Source organism: Mytilinidion resinicola (assembly GCF_010093595.1).
Source record: "Mytilinidion resinicola strain CBS 304.34 unplaced genomic scaffold BDZ99scaffold_5, whole genome shotgun sequence".
Lineage (NCBI taxonomy): Eukaryota > Fungi > Ascomycota > Dothideomycetes > Mytilinidiales > Mytilinidiaceae > Mytilinidion > Mytilinidion resinicola.
The window spans coordinates 2283325-2303149 of record NW_022985441.1 but is presented as its reverse complement, the minus strand read 5'-3'; the positions used below and the strand labels follow the sequence as shown (position 1 = coordinate 2303149).

General features: G+C 49.2%; 10 protein-coding genes across 10 annotated transcripts; 6 read left to right on the top strand and 4 right to left on the bottom strand.

Annotated features, from left to right (window-relative positions):
- Positions 1–1602: 1602 nt before the first annotated feature.
- Positions 1603–1764, top strand: BDZ99DRAFT_352233 (uncharacterized protein; the record flags this gene model as incomplete). Its single annotated transcript, XM_033714532.1, has 1 exon — positions 1603–1764. A coding segment is annotated over one exon (162 nt), but the record flags the coding sequence as incomplete, so codon positions are not given.
- A 1183-nt stretch (positions 1765–2947) lies between these two features.
- Positions 2948–4658, top strand: BDZ99DRAFT_507493 (amidase signature enzyme; the record flags this gene model as incomplete). Its single annotated transcript, XM_033724253.1, has 6 exons — positions 2948–3098; positions 3160–3270; positions 3319–3420; positions 3469–4071; positions 4135–4277; positions 4328–4658. The coding sequence occupies 6 exons, from the start codon at positions 2948–2950 to the stop codon at positions 4493–4495; spliced, it is 1278 nt and encodes a 425-aa protein (XP_033580608.1). The 3' UTR covers positions 4496–4658.
- Positions 4659–4759: 101 nt separating this feature from the next.
- Positions 4760–6689, bottom strand: BDZ99DRAFT_507492 (UbiD-domain-containing protein; the record flags this gene model as incomplete). Its single annotated transcript, XM_033724252.1, has 5 exons — positions 4760–5400; positions 5559–5975; positions 6039–6311; positions 6416–6578; positions 6636–6689. The coding sequence occupies 5 exons, from the start codon at positions 6687–6689 to the stop codon at positions 5087–5089; spliced, it is 1221 nt and encodes a 406-aa protein (XP_033580607.1). The 3' UTR covers positions 4760–5086.
- A 778-nt stretch (positions 6690–7467) lies between these two features.
- On the top strand, positions 7468–8058 carry BDZ99DRAFT_353693 (Phenylacrylic acid decarboxylase; the record flags this gene model as incomplete). The annotated part of the gene is made up of 1 exon (XM_033714566.1): positions 7468–8058. A coding segment is annotated over one exon (591 nt), but the record flags the coding sequence as incomplete, so codon positions are not given.
- A 1355-nt stretch (positions 8059–9413) lies between these two features.
- On the top strand, positions 9414–11393 carry BDZ99DRAFT_381265 (phosphate transporter; the record flags this gene model as incomplete). The annotated part of the gene is made up of 4 exons (XM_033715230.1): positions 9414–9492; positions 9546–9877; positions 9928–11047; positions 11104–11393. The coding sequence occupies 4 exons, from the start codon at positions 9414–9416 to the stop codon at positions 11391–11393; spliced, it is 1821 nt and encodes a 606-aa protein (XP_033580605.1).
- A 111-nt stretch (positions 11394–11504) lies between these two features.
- On the bottom strand, positions 11505–12688 carry BDZ99DRAFT_568781 (GroES-like protein). Its single transcript, XM_033727818.1, has one exon. It carries the CDS (start codon positions 12645–12647, stop codon positions 11706–11708), a length of 942 nt encoding a protein of 313 aa, XP_033580604.1. The 5' UTR covers positions 12648–12688; the 3' UTR covers positions 11505–11705.
- Positions 12689–12727: 39 nt separating this feature from the next.
- On the bottom strand, positions 12728–13967 carry BDZ99DRAFT_460813 (uncharacterized protein). Its single transcript, XM_033719470.1, has one exon. It carries the CDS (start codon positions 13760–13762, stop codon positions 13190–13192), a length of 573 nt encoding a protein of 190 aa, XP_033580603.1. The 5' UTR covers positions 13763–13967; the 3' UTR covers positions 12728–13189.
- Positions 13968–15134: 1167 nt separating this feature from the next.
- Positions 15135–16111, top strand: BDZ99DRAFT_460811 (uncharacterized protein). The gene has a single exon (XM_033719469.1). The coding sequence runs from the start codon at positions 15250–15252 to the stop codon at positions 15997–15999; it is 750 nt and encodes a 249-aa protein (XP_033580602.1). The 5' UTR covers positions 15135–15249; the 3' UTR covers positions 16000–16111.
- Positions 16034–17769, bottom strand: BDZ99DRAFT_517883 (MFS general substrate transporter; the record flags this gene model as incomplete). The annotated part of the gene is made up of 6 exons (XM_033725233.1): positions 16034–16176; positions 16228–16327; positions 16377–16677; positions 16727–16851; positions 16904–17495; positions 17546–17769. 6 exons carry the CDS (start codon positions 17767–17769, stop codon positions 16034–16036), a joined length of 1485 nt encoding a protein of 494 aa, XP_033580601.1.
- Positions 17770–18355: 586 nt separating this feature from the next.
- BDZ99DRAFT_517882 (TauD-domain-containing protein) lies at positions 18356–19670 on the top strand (the record flags this gene model as incomplete). Its single annotated transcript, XM_033725232.1, has 5 exons — positions 18356–18445; positions 18498–18961; positions 19017–19251; positions 19317–19504; positions 19571–19670. The coding sequence occupies 5 exons, from the start codon at positions 18356–18358 to the stop codon at positions 19668–19670; spliced, it is 1077 nt and encodes a 358-aa protein (XP_033580600.1).
- Between the last annotated feature and the right edge of the window lie 155 nt (positions 19671–19825).

Genomic DNA, 19825 nt, shown 5'->3' with positions numbered 1-19825 from the left:
ATACCTATTTAAGCCGGAAAAGGTTTTAAAGTAAATTAGAAAAAGGTATAATAATAATACTAAAGTAGAAGCTTCTATACCTAAATTTAGCGCAGAAATATTCTACTAAGCTATAGAAAGGATTTTAAAAAAGGTACTAAGCTAAAATAACTATATATTTATATACTAGGTGCGTAAAATAGAGGTATAGCTTAAGCTTATAGAAATATAAAATAAAAACCTCTATAAAGGCTTTAAAAAGGAGAAGAAAAAAAGGTAGAAGTAATAGCCTTTTTTTAAGGCTTTTACACGTGTAGAAGATAGATTTATAATTATATATAGCTCTAATAAGGTATAGTAAGTATATAATTTTAGAAAAAAGAAAAAAAAGAAAAAGTAATAAATTCTAAATACTAAGTAGGATATAAAGCTTTAAAAGGCTATATAGAAAAAGAAATAAAAGGTAGAAAAGCGGTAGAAAGTATCTAAATATTATTAAAAGAAGAAAATATATAAAAAAATAGTAACGTATTCTACTACTAAGCCGGCTAAACTACTAAGCCGGCTACTTTTCCTTAGCATAACCAACACTATATTTACACAGCAATATATTAACAATACAGCAATTATCTATCTTAGTAAAAAGGCAGTATTAATCTCGCGCTTTAAGCCTTTACCTCTAGTTAATTTAGGACTATATAACGCGCTGCAGCAGCCTTTAACGTACGATATTAGCGGCTCTCTAATCGGCTCCACGGAATTATATTTTAACCTTAATTACGACTAAACTGCCTAAAGCTTACTGCAACCGAAAAGCACACGATTATATAATATATCCTTAACCTAGACTTGCAAGGATTTGCGCCCCGGTTGTATAAGGTGGCAGATATAGCAGATAAAGTACTAGCTGCGCGTAGTAGAATACTAGTAGGTAAGAACTGGACTTAACAGTTTATATCTTATATAAAAAAGCTTAAAATAGCTTTTAATTGGGCAAAGAACTGCTAAAGGATACTCCAGGAAAACCTAAAGGTTATTAACACGTGGTTTACTCTTATATAAGAGACTATAGCTAAGTATAGCATCTACCTAGATAATATCTACAACTTTAATAAAACTGGCTTTTAAATAGGTATAATTAGTATAATAAAGGTTGTTACAGGTTTAGAAAGATATATAAGGCCTAATCTTATTTAACTAGGTAACCGAGAGTAGGTTATAGTTATCCAGAGCATCTGCGCTGCCGGATATATAACCCTACTATTTATTATCTATAAAAAACGCGTTTATATCTCTGTATAGTATAAGAAAGCAGAAATACTATATAATTAGAAGCTTTCTATCTCTAAGAACGGCTGGACTAATAATAAGCTTGGTTTTAAGTAGTTAAAGCACTTTAACACGTATATAAAGGCGCGTTAGGTAGGGTTATATAGGTTGCTAATTTTAGACGGCTATAAAAGCCACCTTAACTAAGATTTTAAGGATTATTATATTAAATAACAAATTTTTACCCTCTATATACCTGCGTATTTATTGTATATACTTTAGCTACTTAATATAGTATACTTCTCGCTATTAAAGCTAAAGTACTTTTAACGCATATAAGACTTAGCACGCTAACGCGTCTACTATATCAATAAAAAAGGCTTTCTACTAGCCTTTAAAAACGCGTTTTTTAATATATTTACGTATAAGAACTATAAGAAGGCCTTTAAGGCCTCTAGATTAGTTCCTATTAACGCGCAGGTAGTTCTTAATCGCCTTAATATACGGTTACGGACCCTACTACTAGCACCTTTACTAGAAACACTATAGTAATTAAAAACCCTAAGCAATATATACGAATTTAGATTATAGTTAAGGCTAGTAAGCAATTCCTTTATACGGTTACTAATAACCGCCTAAAAAGGCTTTTTAAAGCTTATTAAAGGAGCTAAAGAAATACTATACGAAAATATACTTATTAAAGCCCGGGTTAAAAAGCTTAAAGAGCAACTAGCAGAGATAACCAAGCGTAAAGGTTGTAAAAGAAAGCGAATCCAGACTGGCGGTATAATAGAGTATAGTACAGCAGCGTTATATATAGCTGCTAAAGTGTCTGGAGCATCTAATCCACGGAAAAAGGTAGGTAGTAGAAATAGTGTAAATAGGGCTCTACTAGCTTAACAGCGCTATAGAAACTATAGAGAGGCTAGGTATAATACGTGTATATATAAAAAGGATTAAAAAGCTTCTTTTAAATCTAATTTAAGTGTGTTGTATATAAGTTCTATAGCTAGTTACGAATAAATTAACTGCGCGCATATAGTGTTGGTTGTGCTAAGGAAAAGTAGCCGGCTCGGTGGTTTAGCCGGCTCGGTGGTGGAATACGTTATATAATATAAAAAAGGTAAAAAAATTAGCTAATAAGGCAGCCAGGGCTATAAAATAGGTAGAAAGGCAGCTGCTAGGAAAAAGCTAAGTAAAAAAGCTACTTATAGCTATATCTATAGTATTAAAAAAGCGAGATTTTATAGTAATAGATAATAAAAAGGATAATAATATACCGGAGCTTTTAGGCCGAGCTATACGTGTATAAAAACGCTTTAAGGTACTTAATAACTATAAGGTTATAATAGAGTAAAAGAGCGGGTTTAGTTACCTTAACTTTAAGCTTATAGGCTTATATAAAAAGTTATATTATATTAAAAAGCTTTATTATATATTATACGTGATTTTTAGTAATATATATATAAGCCTATTACGTGCACGAGCCGGTGGCGCCTTCTACCTTACTAGCGCCTTTTTCCTTTTACTACCTAGATCTACTCCCTTGCCCTAGTGTATAGTCCCTACTGCTATTATATTTCTCGGAATATTAAGCTAGATATATAAGGCCTTTGCTTTCCTTCTAGGATATCTTATTCGTTTTAACCTACTTCCTTACTAGCCTTACTCGACGGCTTATAACCGATTATTATCGACTATGCCGGGATTAAGGACACTGTATGCTTTAACCGCTACCCAGGTGCATGAATTGGTTAAGAATAACACCATTACTACCGAGGAATACGTTCGGTCTCTCTTGGGCCGCATTAAGGAGAGGGACAGCACGGTGAAGGCGTGGGCGTATCTCGGTAAGCTTGGCTCTTCTCATCAACCTGCAGTTGAGGCGGATCTACGCTGACATTAACTTAGATCCGGAGTTTGTCCTGAACCAAGCTCGAGCTCTTAACCAGATTCCCCATGATCAGAGAGGGCCTTTGCACGGAGTGGCAGTAGGCATCAAAGATGTGATGAATACCAAAGGTATCAGGCGGAAGTTTAGTTTCAAGTAACATTACTTATGCATCCTAGATATGCCGACTCAATTTGGGTCTCAACTGTACCAAGGACATCAGCCAGGCTTTGATTCATCAGCTGTCGGCATCTTACGAGCTGCTGGAGCTCTTATCTTCGGTTCGTTGCCCCGCGTGCTCTGCCAATAATATCTAATGCCGTCCGTAGGCAAAACAACCACGACAGAATTCACCGTAGCTAACTCGGGACCCAATACCACGAACCCTCATGATCCGAATCGCACCCCGGGCGGCTCCTCTTGCGGGTCAGCTGCAGCAGTAGCCGATCTGCAAGTACCGCTCAGTCTTGGAGTGCAGACTGGTGGTAGTGTTATTCGCCCAGCATCTTACACTGGAATCTTCGCCTTGAAACCTACCTACAATGCGGTCTCAACTGAAGGCACAAAGACCTTCTCCGCCACCTTTGATACGATCGGCTTCTTTGCCCGCAGTATCGAAGATCTTCAGCTAGTAGCAGATGTCTTTGCAATCAATGACGATGAGCCTCCTAGAGACGTTATGCTGAAAGACGCCTCAGTTGCTTTGATCAAGACTCCAATGTGGCAACAGGCAGGACCTGGCACAGTGGCTGCTTTAAAAAACGCTGTCACCATTCTTCAAAAGAGCGGCGTAAGAGTCGAAGAGATCTCCTTCCCAACGGAAATCGGTGATGGCGATGGCGAAGCACTGAAGCGGACGCTGAAATTGACTACTAGTGGTGAGGCTGGACCAGCGTTTCTTAGGGAATATCGTGTGGACAAGACAAAGATAGGTCCACAAATTCGTCGTCTTGTCGAAAACCACAACAACTTCACCCACGCATAAAGAATCCAAGCTCTCGACAAATTAGCTAGCATGCGGGCCTTCGTGGACACGATAGCCGCAAATTACTCGGCCATTATTACACCTAGCGCCATTGACGAGGCTCCGGAAGGGCTTGACGATATGGGCAGCCCGATTTTCAATACTCTCTGGACCGCAAGTGCTTCACCACTTATTATTCATTTGTTCTCGCTAACTTAGTGCAGGGATTTCATGTGCCTGTTATTAACATGCCCGCATTTACCGGAGCCCCTGGGATGCCTATCGGCATATCTCTCGTAGCAGGTAGATTCTGCGATCAACACCTTTTGAGAATCAGCAAAGCCCTCGGTAAGCCTCTTATGGCCGAAGGCGGCTGGAAGGTAAAGCTCTAGGTGTGCTGGTAACAAGGGGACGCTCGTTCCAAGTTTCGATAGTCATACCTCCATGAAGATTGTCACATGTGTTGGAAGTAGCTTGCCTTGGCAAGCTAGTGTTCCAAACATAAGAGAATTAGGCCTAGTATAGGTCACGGGCTGTATATATGGATTACCTCACTCCCTCCTCCTGGAGTCAATCAATCAGCTCAGTATACCTTTCAACAACATGGACTTAGACTTGGACGTAGATGCTAACGGAGGCAGCGTGGCCAATAATCTGTCCAATCCTCAATCCGTCCATCGGCCGGCCGAGTAGGCCGGCCCTTCTCTCACCACTCCAATCAATCTGCTAGCTAATTAGGTATCAATCGGGCTCTCAATCGGATTGGCCCGATTGATTTCACGCATGAGGATATATTAAATATTTTCCCGTGCTTCTTAAATTTCAAGAGCCGAAGGAAATGAGGAATGACATAGGATGGAGATATTAGGAATCGTGGTACGCCAATCACACGTGGGAACTACTAGGACGAAGCTAGATGCTGCGTAAGAATGACATTAAGGAGAAATCACCTCCATTAGCCGATCCACGACACCTAGACCTTTTCATTCTAGACCAAACCTGTCCCACCTCTCCAGAACCTTCTCCTTGACATCCTCCGGATACCCGTTCGCAAAATCACATGTAACCCAGTTCTGCTCCATCTCGTATTCCAATGGCAGCAAGCAATTTCCAACAACTTTCCCGCCCGTAAGCTTCGTCCCAGGGCCATGCGACATGTACGGAACGAGCGGATACGCATCCACATCCGCAAAATGAAATTCATCCATCGATGGCCGGCAGCGAGTCGCAAATGCCCACATGACATCGTTGAAGTTGAAGGGATTGATGTCATCTCCAACGACGAGCAAGCGGTGGACTGCATCCCGCACTTATTCCGGAAGACAAGGTTCCCGATCTTGTTGCAAAGCTCTGCCGCGTTCGTACGGAGAGCACGTAGGGCGGCACGATCAACTTGGATAGCGGCCTAGATGACTTGCGATTCGTGCAAGGTGAAGACTTGCTTGACTGGGAGACCGTTGTCCTGCAACAACTGCCTGATCTTTGCGGAGGCCAAGGTGCCGATCATGGTGTGAGTTTCGTCTGGTCCGGTTGCTCTCCCGGGCACAGAAAGGGGAAGAATGGCATTCTCGCGATGCGTGATAGCGTTGACCTTGTAGAGAGGCTGGTCCAATTCTTCGTCCAGGAAGCTATATCCGTGCATCTCCCCGAAAAGTCCCTCTTTGCCTCGATCTGTCACTGAAATTGTTCCTTCGAGGACAATCTCGCTGTTTGCAGGAACATAAATGTCATTCGTCTCGCATTTCACCAACTCAAGCGGCGAGCCACAAAGTGATCCAACGTACTCCGCCTCAGTCACACCCGCCGGAAGCGGCATACTCGCTGCCATTACTGCAATCGGCGGAGCACCTAGCGCAATCGCATACGGCACATCTTTACCCGTCTTCTGCTACTGTTCGAAGATTCTAGCGATATGCTGAGGCTTCATGATGAGACCTGCCATACGGTTCTTGTCGTGGATCATCGCGCGTGCGATTGACCAGTTCGTCCATGGTTCCGTTAGATGCTGTACGATGTTGATACCTAGAGTTTGGATGTAGTCGCCCCCGTCAGCCTTATTCAGCAGTGGAACGGGGAGTTTCGTGAGATCCACGTCCTCTCCCAAGATTTTCCTTTCTTTGCAGGGGCCGGTGCTGACATGGATAGGTGGTATCGGTGCGGTCTTTTTCGCGGATAACATCCGGTCAATGATGTCTTCAAGGCTGGCAGCTGGGGGAGCCCAATGTGTCGGGCTAGTCGTCGATAGGCATATTGGGGATCGTTAGACAGCCCTCCCGATGCTCCCAGAATGCGAAAGAGTCCATACTTCGCACCTTTGACGTTATTGAATAGCGGAGTTTTTGCGCGACGTTCGTAGACTCGTCTGGTGATGGCAGCGACTTCGAGATGCGGGTCTACTTCATCATTGATCTCGGCGAGGTCACCGTCTTTCCGGAGTGCGTCAACGAACACCCTGAAATCGAGATGCGAGGAATCCTGGGAGTAAAGCCGAGCGAATCCATGGCCTTGGCCGCGAGTTTTTGATGGAGTTACATGATTCGGACGAGGCCAGAAAGAATGCAGGCCAGCTACAAGTCGATGGGCCATAGCTTCCACACAAATGACACAGCCTAGAGGACAGCAACTACCTACCCAGCGCTGCACGTACTCACAACTGAGCTCCTCGATCTTGATTTTTTTGCAAACGCCTACCGGTTTCAAGGACGGGCTACTTCATATTTCTGAACCCGTAGGCGGGCTTAGCCTAGGTTCCTGATATTAAATCGACGATCTGAATAGGTCAGCACTACAAACCCGCCTGGTCGCTGATTTTGAATTGAGCCGATACCCAAGACTGGCACGCCATTTTCGTGGCTGGCTCGCCTCGCCTTCATTAGGTGGCGCTGACTGAGAGGGGAACCGACGGTTCGGCCAAAGTCACGTGGTGACTAAGAGATGAGTGATTGCTGACTGAAAGGTAGTAACACGCAGCCAATATTCGGAGTGATTTTGGCGACATCATGTTGCGTCCACCAGATCGAGAGCCTCATGCCCAGAGAAGGAGTAAAAAGACGGGTACCTGGGCTATGTGAGCCTTGAAGCGATCGACCGTTCCACGATATCCAAACCAACATCCCTCTCGCGAGACTTCAATCATTCTGCATACCAAATCCGGTTCATGTACAACATGAAAGTTCAAAAGACGTGGAAGATACTTCCCCAAACCCTAAGCTGGAACAGCTCCACGCTGCTTCGCCAAAATATCTCTCTCCATCGGAAAAAAAACGGTCGCCATTTCTCCGCAAACTATTGTAGACTCTCGGTTGACACAAAAGAAACCAGAAGCGATCAGCCAAACCAAGAGAGAAGTTCAACGCCTATAACACCACGTCCCCGTCGCAAGCGCATCGTGGTGGCGGTGATAGATGCAACCGGGGCACCGGTCGCTACCTCACTTCTGCTCCATCTCAAGAAGCTGGGCGTAGAATCGCACTTGATTCTCTCCACCTGGGGCTCGGCGACTCTGAAATACGAGCTGGAAGCACCAAATAACACCGCCGCCTACCTAGCATCGTTGGCCCACCACTCGTATTCTCCCCGAGATGTCTCTGCTTCTCTTTCATCCGGATCCTTTCGAACGGATGGAATGATGGTCGCGCCGTGCAGCATGAAGACGTTGGCCGGCATCAGGATGGGCTATGACAATGATTTGATCACGAAATCAGCCGGCGTAACGCTGAAAGAACGACCGAGGCTCGTTCTTGTGGCTAGGGAAACTCCATTAAGCAGCATTCATCTTGAGAATATGCTTAAAGTTACCAGAGCAGGGGCGGTCGTATTTCCACCCATGATGACATTTTACACAAGGCCCAAGGCGGTGCAGGATCTGGTGGAGCAGAGTGTGCGACGGATGATCGATCTCTTAGACTTGGGTATCGAAGAACGCGATGAAGCGGATGGATATGGGAGATGGAACAGATTTGAGTGAGAAGAAGAGTGATGAACGATGAGAATAAAATATAACCATTGCTGTTCACGTGATCCGCGACGACGCCATGGCTTCCACACGGGCGTACTTCCTCGCCAGCACCCATTAACTCGCAAGCTGCATCAACTGACATATAAATGAACTCATCTACAAGCTAGCCTTCTCTATTGCCTCATCCTGCGCGTCGCATTGCGAGACCTCGAACCTGCGATTCCAGGCCTGCGTCAACCATCAAGACGCGTTATCTTCACCACCTGCCGTTCGAAGCCTCTAAGCCCTCCCCCCTGAAACTCGACATCCTTTCCCTCTATAATCCTACATCCTATCTAGTGTCCTCATCCTTGCGGCGTTCCTAAACCTCTCCCGGTCCCTCCGCTGACCTCCGTCCAAAACTCCACCCACTCGCCAAGACCGACCTGTACTCGCGATTGTATAGGACTACGAGCGAAATCAAGATGCAGCACTCGCGGACAAGAAACATGTAGTGAAGCTGGCAGAATCCAAGCTGCAGGTTAGGCCTCGCCACCGTAGCTCCATTCCGTGGGCCTAGGCGACGACGTCATACCTAGTGGAGATATACTTGGAGGTACATTTAAGGGAGACCCTTGAGGCTTGCGCACTATGAGTGATTGCGCGAGGCAGCTCTATTTGCTTGGTAGGTAGCAGGGTAGCAGAAAAATACATCGAAGGCCCATAGAACCTTCCCAGCTTGACTAGGCGTGGCCGCTATCGAGCGTCGACGACCTCGCTAGCTCCGCTCTGAGGTGGCCATTTTCGTGGATGCCTCCGAACCACGTGGGTGGATTGAGCTTTCTTATAGGAAGACGCTGCGACCGCAGCCAAGCTGGCCAAGAGCCTCATCTGCTCGCTGCCAAGAGCGGGATTCACGAACGACATACCAATGGTTTGCTGTTTCGCAAAGGAGACTACTCCAAAAAAAACATCGCCGCCATGCACCAAGAACCCAAGTCGGGCTTTTTCTTGGCTGTCCTTTTGGTACGCGAGTTCCGCCTGCCTAGCACCAAGACCATTGCAAAAACCAAAACAAGGGCTGGCTCCAAGAGTACTCCAAGACAGCTCCAAGATCGGTCCAAGAAGCTTTCTAGAGTGGCTGTTTGGTCTTAATCGCGAATCAGACTCAGCGAGGTATGAACGTGGTACGTAGCGTATCTGAAGAATGTAGACTTCTTTCGCCGCGGAATGTCACTGTCGATGCAGGCTGTTGCTGGGCCCCGACGAGCGAACATGCACATAAAAGCTCTCTCTCGCTATCGTTCCCTTACTCTAGTATCCAAGGTCGCTTAATATTCAGCCTCGATTAATACCTCGTTCTTTATTTCACAATGGTGCTCTCCAAATATACCTATGTCTTCGTCATCGGCACGTTCTTTGCCATGCTCGATGCCTACAACAATGGTGCTAGTAAGTAAATCGGACCTCAGGTTGCGGGCTTGGTGTATTGATCGACTTCGTAGACGATGTTGCAAACGCCTGGGCTACGAGTGTCTCTTCGCGATCCATCTCGTACCGACAAGCCATGGTCTTCGGCACAGTATTCGAGATGCTCGGCGCCATCACTGTAGGTGCACGAACGGCTGATACCATCAAGAACGGCATCATTCCAAACTCCGCTTTCAAGGGCGACGCCGGTGTGCAAATGCTTGCGTTCACCTGTGCGCTCGCAGCTGCTTCCTCCTGGGTCATGTGGTGTACTAAACACTCCGCTCACGTCTCATCAACATATTCCCTCATCTCAGCAGTCGCTGGTGTCGGCGTTGCAACTGTCGGAGCCTCCCAAGTCCAATGGGTATGCCTATCGAGTTCCAGTGCCTGATAGAACTTCTAACGCCATCTCAGGGCTGGAATAATGGCAAAGGAATGGGTGCCATCTTCGCGGGATTAGGCATGGCTCCTGTGATCTCTGCTGGCTTCGCCGCAACCATCTTCATGCTCATCAAGATCGTGGTCCACCTTCGCAAGAACCCCGTCCCATGGGCCGTCTATACCGCACCCTTCTGGTTTCTCATCGCTGGTACCATCTGCACGCTTTCCATCGTCTACAAAGGGTCTCCTAACCTCAAATTGAACAAAAAGCCAGGATGGTACGTTGCCTCCGTCACTATGGGCACAGGCGCTGGCGTCTGTGTCCTGTCGGCCATCTTCTTTGTGCCCTTCATCTACGCAAGGATCATCAAGAAGGACTACACCGTCAAGTGGTACATGTTCCTCATGGGCCCTCTGCTCCTTACACGGCAAACCCCTGCCGATGCTCAAGAGGCCAAGGTCCCCAACTACGCCGTCATCCAGGAGGACGACGATCTGTCTAACCCCACATCCCTCAGCGACTACGACCCCAAATCCGAGGGCAAAGATGCCATCGCCCCACCTGTCGATCAGGAGAAGATTGCCGTCGCTGCTGAGAGTAAACAACTGGCCTACAAGACGCAGCCCACATATAAAGAGCTCATGGCCGCGGGCGACGACAAGCTACGCCAGAAGCTCTTGAAGAAGCGCGGTCCCCTTGGTTGGGCTATGCGCACACTCCGCGACAACCCTATGGGCGCTGGCGAGCTTTACGAGTTCCACAACATGAAGATTGTCGCCAAGCGCATCCCCGCCTACGTTGTTTGCGGCGCGCTCTATGGTCTTCACTATGATATTCACGCTGCTCAGACTGGCCACTCTGGCACCCCAGAGGGTGATCGCATGGCGCGAGTCTACTCACACGCAAAGAAGTACCCCAACGAAGTGGAGCATACCTACTCTTTCGTCCAGGTCCTCACTGCTTGCACCGCATCTTTCGCGCACGGTGCCAACGACATTGGAAACTCGGTCGGTCCCTGGGCGGTCATCTACGGAGCATGGTCTACTGGAAGTGCCGCTGCTGCCAAGGCTCCAGTACCCATCTGGCAACTCGCTGTTCTCTCTTTGGTCATCTCGTTAGGCCTGATCACCTATGGTTACAACATCATGAAGGGTGAGTAGAGCTCCACGCCATTGTCTGAGGCTTTCGCTAATTCAACTTGCGAACAGTCATGGGTAACAAAATCACATACCACTCGCCAAGTAGAGGTTGCTCGATGGAGATGGGCGCCGCTATCACTGTCCTCCTGTTCTCTCAGTTCTCTCTCCCCGTCTCAACCTCGATGTGTATTACGGGAGCTACCGTCGGTGTAGGCCTTTGCAACGGCACCTTGAAGGCAGTCAACTGGCAGCGAGTTGGTCTCCTTCTCCTCGCCTGGCTTCTCACAATCCCTATCGCTGGTACCCTCGGAGGCGTTACCATGGGTCTATTCCTCAATGCTCCTCACTTCTCTTCCTAGCGCGTGTCTTCAAGATGTTCTGAGGCCAAATCAGCAGTTCTTATTACAAGCTACATCCTCGGTCTAGCTTTTCAAGCAGTAGCATCATGATCAGGCGTCACGTTAGAGACTGAAGGAGGACGGTCAATTTTACATATATTACTATTTCATCTAGCTTGCAATTCAAGGGGGGAGACTTTCTCTCCAATCCCCACTCCTACAACATCATTATGAAGGCCCAAAATCATATCTTTATCGCCGTCTCCGTCGTTAATTTCTAGGTTCGATCCGACCAAGTCCTCCGCGATCCCTCTTTTCTACCACCTCCATCCTCTACGGCACGAAAACAATCCTAAATCCACCACTCTCGCCCCTAACTCCACCAATCTCACCCCAAGTCTTTTCAACCTCACTCAACGGCACTACCTTCACGGGCTGCTCCTCCATCGCCGGCATCGCCTTTAACAACTCCGGCAACTCCTTCCCCATCTCCTTAAACGACCACGCACCGGGTCCCGACCCCCTTATCGTCAGATTCTTACTCCGCAACACACTCCCCGGCAAACTAACCTCTAACGCATCCAGTGACCCAATATGCACATACTGCACCGGCCGCGCACTCTTCAAGCTCTTAAACAAATGCAACGCCGGCGCGCCATAGATATAATCAAGCACAACATCCACATCCCCCAGCGTCCCAAAATCAGTCTCGGTCACGGGATCACGCAGCGCAATCGCCTCATCCAGCCCCAACGTCGCGAGCTTCGCCGCATTCCGCGCAACCCCAATGACCCTCCCCGCGCCCAGCGCCCGCGCGACCTCGATCGCGATCCCACCCGACGCGCTCGTCGCGCCCATGATCAGCACCGTGAAACCCGCCGGCAGCGCCTCGCCCCCCATGCGCGCGCGCAGCGCCATCCACGAACTCAGCGCGGGGTTGACCATCGCGGCGGCTTGGACCGTGTCGACGGCGTCGGGGACGGGCGTGACGGCGTGCGCGGGCACGGACACGATGTCGGCGAAGGAGCCGCCGGTCGCGAAGGTGGAGAAGTAGACGCGCTGGCCGGTGGTGAGGAGGGTACCGATGCCGTCGGTGCCGGGCGTGTGCGGCAGGGTTTTGGAGCTGTAGTGGGTGCCGGCGGCGCGGGAGCGCACGAGGCGGTGCAGGCCGGCTGCGAGGACTTTAATCTGGACGGTGTCGGGGGTGCTGGGGGGTTCTGGGATGGAGACATAGACTGGGGGAGAGCCCCAGGCGGGGACTTGGGCGGCGTGCATGGTGGTGGTGGGGGAGTTGGGGATGGGTTGGGTGGTTGATGATGGGAGGGGGTGTGATGAGGTAGGAGAATCTGGATATTGGTGGATGAGATTAATTGGAATTGACGCGGGCGTGGGAATATATATATATATCTCGTGTTGGTGTCCCTTTGTGCACTCGATGTACGAGGTGGCAAGGCTTGGCGGGGTAAACTCGACGAGCTAGGTAGGCAATCAGGCAGCAAAGCCGCTAGATTGTGAGTCTTTACTGTGAAGCAGAGTTTTGCGTACTGTGCGGAAGAGCCGGATGAACGAGCAGAAAGAACGCGTATGATTTCGGGGCCTATATGATGTCGGGGCCTATATGCATGAGTCAAAAGCGTTTCGGGGCCGAAGCGCGAGTTATCGAAGAACCAAGGACCCTAAATTCATCGCAACTGATTTTCAAAAATCCTACCCGGAGCCGAACACACTTCCAATCGACGAAATTCTCCAGGTAAGAACTCAGGTTGAAGAGCCTACACCTCGACCGCCCGCAATCCCTATTCCTAGTATATCAGCCATCACTCGTCAGCCTTCTCTTTCGGCTCCTTCGCAACCCCCCATCCCTGATATATATCCCACCACATCCTCACCGCAAACGCGCCCTGGCCTACCGCATCCAAGCTATACCACGGCAATGCAGGCCACCCCCTATCCTCACGCGCAATCTTCTCGTCACCTCGGAGCCAAGGCAGCAGCAGCCCTAGCCCATAGGTGAGCCCGAGAAGAAACGACGCCGCTATGTAATTCCCGGCGCTCAGGTGTTTGTTGTATGGAGATGTGATGTGCGTCGGTATGTAGGGCCACAGGAAGACGACCCAGACGAAGACAGCCGAGGTGGCGAGCGGGATGAGGGAGGCGGTTGGGAAGGCGTATGGGTAGAAGCCGATGACGAAGAGGTGCATCATAAAGCAGAGGGAGGTGGGGGAGTCGGGGCGGAAGCGGAGGCCGGGCGTAGAGTAGTCGCTCGGGGTCCGCCAGACGGTGCGTGCTGGGGGCGTTGTTTTGCTGGTTGGGTCTGAGTAGGATCGCGCGGAGGGGACGACGGGGTTGGACATGGCTCTGGGCGGGTGTTGGGTTTGAGCGTTAGGCATCGTAGCAAAGGAGTAGTGCTGGGTGGTGAAGGGGAGGCGAGTCGTGGTTGAGGGCCGAGGCGATGATATTTGTACACGCGACGCGATTGTGCACAGCTTCACTAGGCTCCGACAGCAATGGGTTTGGGCGCTTTGGAAGCTATTGTTAGCCCACGTGGGCTAGAAATACAAGGTTGGGAGCCCCCAAACGTAAGATGCAAGGGCGTTAAGTGTTGGAAAGGGGCCAAAAGCATGGGAAAGAGACGCAGCAACGCGTAAAAGGACAACGGGCTCGCGGATCCGGCTCAAATTGGATTAGATAAGGCGGGGCTGAAACTCGGGGGGCCAATACAGCATCTCTTCACGTCCGGTGAACATAGCGCTAAACTGAGTCAATCCTGGTATACCTCTTTTCTGGGCTAGTACTTAACCAGCTTGAGGATTGATTGGCTAGAACGTTGCTATTCACCCCTAAAGGCGTCCGGAGTTGCTCCCTTATACGGTAAGTCTGTGGCTTGATATTAGAGAGTGACCACCGGACGTAAAGAGATGCTGTATATCAGGTGTGGCTAGGTATGCGCTCTGCAAATGATTGCCTGCGCCACATCTCCGAAAGCCTCCCCAGGTTCCATTTCAGCATATCCGCCAATGCAACAGCTCAGCACGGTGATTCAGAGCACTACGTGTAAATCATGATTCGGCTTTGATTCAGTAGGCTCCAGCTCAATCATGGTGGTCCAAATGTAACAAGTTCGGGATGTGTTGATAGGCGTGGGCGTAATCTGTAGTGGTGGAGAAGATATCCGAGTAGGGAGTTTGTGATGTTACTCTCGGTAGGAAGGTTTTGCACTGTTCTCCATTCCGTCCGGACCTACAGGCTCTGCCTACGTCCGGTGACCCAGCGCTAAAATCAAGCCACAAAATTACCGTATAAGGTAGAATTTCCGGACGCCTCTAGGAGGGAATAGCAGTCTCATAGCCAATCAGTATTCCGGCTAGTTTCGCATTAGCCCAGAAAAGGAGGTTGACCATGGTCGACTCAGTTTCCGCGCTAGGTCGTCCGACGTAAAGAGAGCCTGTAGGTGGTAGGCAATCTTCGTCCATTATCCATCATCAATATCATCAACATCATCTTCATAACCACCGATCGTACATCCAAATCGAAGTCTGGTTACACGAATAGCATCGTATATACGCAAAATACGGTAGTAGCACATATACAGAGCTCATGTGCTGCAGTCGTCACGTGCTGCAGCCGTCACGTGCTGCAGTCGTCACCAGCTGCGTTCATCGTGGACTAGTGCTGACGCATGCGACGAAGTATAATGCATTGAGTTAAAACGCTCCTGCACGTGTAGATCTGATGGCCTATAGGGACTAGCCGTAGTCCGGGATCTCATTCCGTAGGTTGCCCATAAGCTGAAGATTTCGGCTCACGTTTAGCCTCTCTTCCAGCCTTGAGATCAGCAGGCATCCACGACATCAACCCCAGGAGAAATCCAACCATCATGCCTATAGAGAAAACCCATCTCCACAAGATAATTCCAGAGCCCGGAGGTCTTCCGAATGCCAAAAATGATGCCTCTCGTGCTTTCGAAGTCCTCAAAGCAGGTGGGGTCGTCATCGCGCCCACAGAAGTTGGCTACGGACTCCTAGCCGCCTCCACCGAAGCTGTCCAGAAAGCCTTCGCTGCAAAGAAACGCAAGCCAGGACATGCTCAAGGTGTCATTGGTACCTACCAGCTTCATCGGGAGCTGCATATCCTCGACGAGAAGCGATTTGAGATGACTCGAGTCCTTACCCACGATTTGGACATGTCTTTTGGCGTTGTCGCTCCTTTCCGAGCAGACCATCCGCGTCTGCGGCAGCTTACCTCGGAGACATTGGCAAATTGCACCAAGAACGAGACGCTTGGCATGTTCGTCGGAGGCGGTTCTTTTCTCCTCGAACTGGGGAGACTCAACGATGAAGATGGCCAGATCATGCTTGGTTCCAGTGCCAACCTCACCGGTCGTGGTCAGAAGTTCCGCGTTGAAGATATTGAGAATGAGATCAAAGAAGCGGCAGATTTGATCGTGGACTACGGCTTGCAAAGATATTACACGTATGGTCGAGCGTCTATTAACTTTGATTTCGGTAATATGAAAGTCTTGCGGATGGGATCTTGCTACGAGCTCTTCAGAGAACGGATGGCTAAGTTTTGGGGCGTTAAGCTGCCCGAGGACCCTGATTACAAGACCGGTCCGAAAGAAGAATGAATACATTCCTCCTCTCCTAATTTTCTGCTCGCTCTCAAGCAATCTCCTGCACTTTTGGCCTTCTGCTGTGTAGGAAGTGCAATAACAGCGTCCCAATGATCGCGAAACCCCCGAAAAGAATCAAGATCTGGTATCCATACTGGTATTTGGGTGCATCATACGTCGGGAACAGCGCCACTGGAAATACGTTAATCCCTGACCGCCAATATTGAGGATGGGTAAGCTTACGAGGGAGCCAGGACGAGAAACAGTATGTGAAAATATTGCCCGTGGCGACCAAAAGCTGCCTCAAATTCGGATCGCCGGCGCTCAATTCATGGCCCCAACCCTAGTCTTCAGTCAGCGAGGGAAGTAATGCCTCTGGGGGTGACGCTCACAATAACAATAGGTTGAGCGGCTGCTCCAACATATGACAAGTAGAATGCGAAGAACTTCGCTCCCTTGGAGATGTCCCAGACGGCGAGCAGAATGTTAGAAATCATAACGAGGATCTGAATCGCAACAATGGTGGACCATCGATGCCCGGTGCGGTCCGCCACTATACCAAATGCAAAGGCAGCGACCACGCTGATAGCGCTGCCAGCAGTAGGCAAGGTGTTGATGCGTACGACACTATACTTCTCGGCTTTTAGCCAGAGATTGAAGTAATTCGTCCCTGAACCGGCTTGAGCTACCATTCTGGAAGGCCGTTAATTACTGCAGCTTTGAAGATCATCACAAAACCTACAGGTACGGCAATATGAATGCCCAGAGTCGCCAATTGGTGTATACACCCTTGATAACTCGCAAGGTCAGCTTTTCTGGAGCTTTGCGTCCCAGCTTCTCGATTCTTTCGACGCCGTACTTTTTGTCCTATGCGATCCGTCAGCATCTGATAAGTTCTCCCGAAGAGGTTAGAACTTACGTCCTCGCTCCAGTAAAACGCCTTCGTTGTATGCGGAAGATCAGGAATCGCAAAAAGGCCCCATAGTGCAATCGGGAACGAAATAATTCCATCAAAGATAAACAGCCACCTCCATCCCGCCAAGCCCAATCTTCCGTTCAGTCCCTTATACAACGCCGCCTGCAAGTAGCCACTGAACATCGATGCAATCGCACTCGTCTGCTCAAAGATCGCGACTCTCTTCGTCAATTGCGTTGGTCCGTACCAACCTCCCAGCAACGCCGCATATCCGGGAAATGAGCATGCTTCGGCAAGACCGACGAAGAACCGCAGCACGTAAAGGGTCTTGACATTTTTGGCACCCGCCATAGCCATCACTAGGGCTGTCCAGACGATTTCACAAGCGGGAATCCATATGGAGGGGCGGACGTACTTGAGCTGGATCATTTGGGATGGAATGGTGCCGATGATGATACCGATGTTGAAGTAAGTATTTAGCCAGTTGCGCTCGTTCCCGTAGAGGTGCAGGTCCTCTTTCATCCCGCTAACGAATGCGTTCGTGTAGTTCGTTTGGTCGAGGTACTTGATGAAGTAACCAAAGCAGATGTACGAGCTGCGATGGTCAACATATTTTCATAAGCGATGCGGCTCACAGCGACTTACAACAGGTATGAATCCAGTTTCTGTACATAACGTCGGTCTCTGGGATCACCTTCCACCGAGTCCCAGATCAGTCCCACCGCCTTCCTCCACCACACTACTCTCTGCTTCCCATTGCGCTCTGAGATAGGCGCTTTAGAGGAGTCCACGTCGGAGATAGGTTCCGCAGCTGAACCTGAAATTGGCACTGCTTGGATTGTAACCTCCTTATCCTTAATCTCAGCCATTTTGAGAGCTCTGTAAGCCCGGTTCTACTGACGCGCTTTTCAGAATGCCGGGAGTCCGGCACTTAAAGCTGGCGATAAAGCTATAGCGCTGGACCGCATTCCCATCTCTTATCCCTTTGCAATGCACCGCTATAATTGCGAATCGACTTAGTAGTTTTAGAGCTCGACTTAGTAGCTTCGGGACGTGATAACGAAGGTCTCCATGGTTTAGAACTTGCATACTACGAGTCATTTCTCTTTACGACGGACGAAGGACTTACGTCGGGATATGTATCCGCCCTCTCGACTGGTCCCATTGTTTCGCGAAAACGCCATATCACGATCAATGGTGTAATCAAGATACCTATTTCGGCCCAATCAAAGCGAATGCAACTACTCGCGTAGGGTCTGGTGTTGCGTGTTGACAAGGCTACAGGGTGGGTTAGCGAGGACATGAGCAATACCTCCAGATAAGCTCGCAATAGTAGTTAATAATGTACCAACACCAGGAAGAATGCTTCCGGATTTAAACATGGCAGGATAAGAGAAGGGTGTATGCATTGCACCTCAAGATCTAGGTATACGACTCAATCTGGAATTCGAAAACATGACGACCACTGTAACCCAAACCGAGACTGCCACCCCAAAAGTTGCTCCAATCAGAATCGAGACTTCCGTTAACTACGATGAGGCTCCGGTATACAGCTTCTCTGATATAGTGGTTGAGTTACCCTCGCTAATCTCTCCAGTACAAATACGCCGACTACCTCCCCAATTACATTCCCGGCCTCCAATCACCTCTCGAAGAATTTGAACACCACGACCCCGGATCAAGAGCCGACCCAGCCAAAGCCGCTCTCTTAAATGCCCCTGGAATCACCGTCAATGAGATCACTCCCGCAACTGGCACCGAGATCCACGGGATCCAGCTCAGCGCTCTCACTGACGCGCAAAAAGATGAGCTTGCACTCCTCGCCGCCGAGCGCGGTGTCGTTGTCTTCCGTAATCAGGACTTCGCTGACATAGGACCTGAACGCCAACGCGCTTTCGGCGCGCATTTTGGTCCGCTGCATGTCCATCAGCATGGGGGTCAAGTGAAAAATTTCCCAGAGCTACTGCCCGTGTATCGCGATTTCAAGGCCGGGTCTGTGGACAATGAGATCAAGAACAATGTGAGCAGTATCAAGTGGCATTCGGATATGAGCTATGAGATGTAAGTGCTCAATTTATGGCCGATGCGATTACTAATGTGCTGATGTGCTGCATAGAAATGGCATGGGCACGACGATCTTTTTCTCACTAGAGACGCCGGTTTCTGGGGGTGATACGTTGTATCTATCTACCACAGCGGCGTATAATGCGCTTTCTGAGACGTACAGGACGAGGTTGCATGGTTTAGAGGCCACGCATTCTGGGTTCCAGCAGGCGCAGGTCGCGGAGAATAAGGAGAGGTATATTCGGAAGCCGATTGAGACTGTGCATCCGGTTGTGAGGACGCATCCTGTAAGTTCAGCAGTGTCTAAATCTCAGATTCCAAAGTCCTATGGATTGAGCTTATGGATTCATAGGTAACGAAAACGAATTCGCTCTACGTGAATCGTCTCTATACGCGCAAGATTGTGGGCCTGAAGGAGGAAGAGAGTGCGAGCATTTTAGACTTCCTCTACAATCACATCGAGCATGGTCAAGATTGGCATATCCGCGTTCACTGGACGCCGGGGACAGTTGTGGTTTATGATAATCGCGTGACGCAGCAGTAAGTTATTTGCACTCGGTTTCTGTAGCCTTGTCGCAGGAATGCTGGCTAATGTGGTGAATTTAGTTCCGCTCTACGGGACTTCCAGGTCAAGGAGGGCGAGACGAGGAGGCATATGCTTCGCATTACGCCGCAGGGTGAGCGGCCAAGATTTGAAGGTAGTTGAGGTATGAATAGGGTTTTGCAATCGATGATATCGGAATGGAATAACAAGACAGGTGACGATGCCCTTGAGAATCGTGTGCATGTAAGCCGTGGTGAAGTGCTAAAGTGTCTCTTTGGAGCGCAATCAGTTCCACGCGAACGATTTTCTGTCGCCGC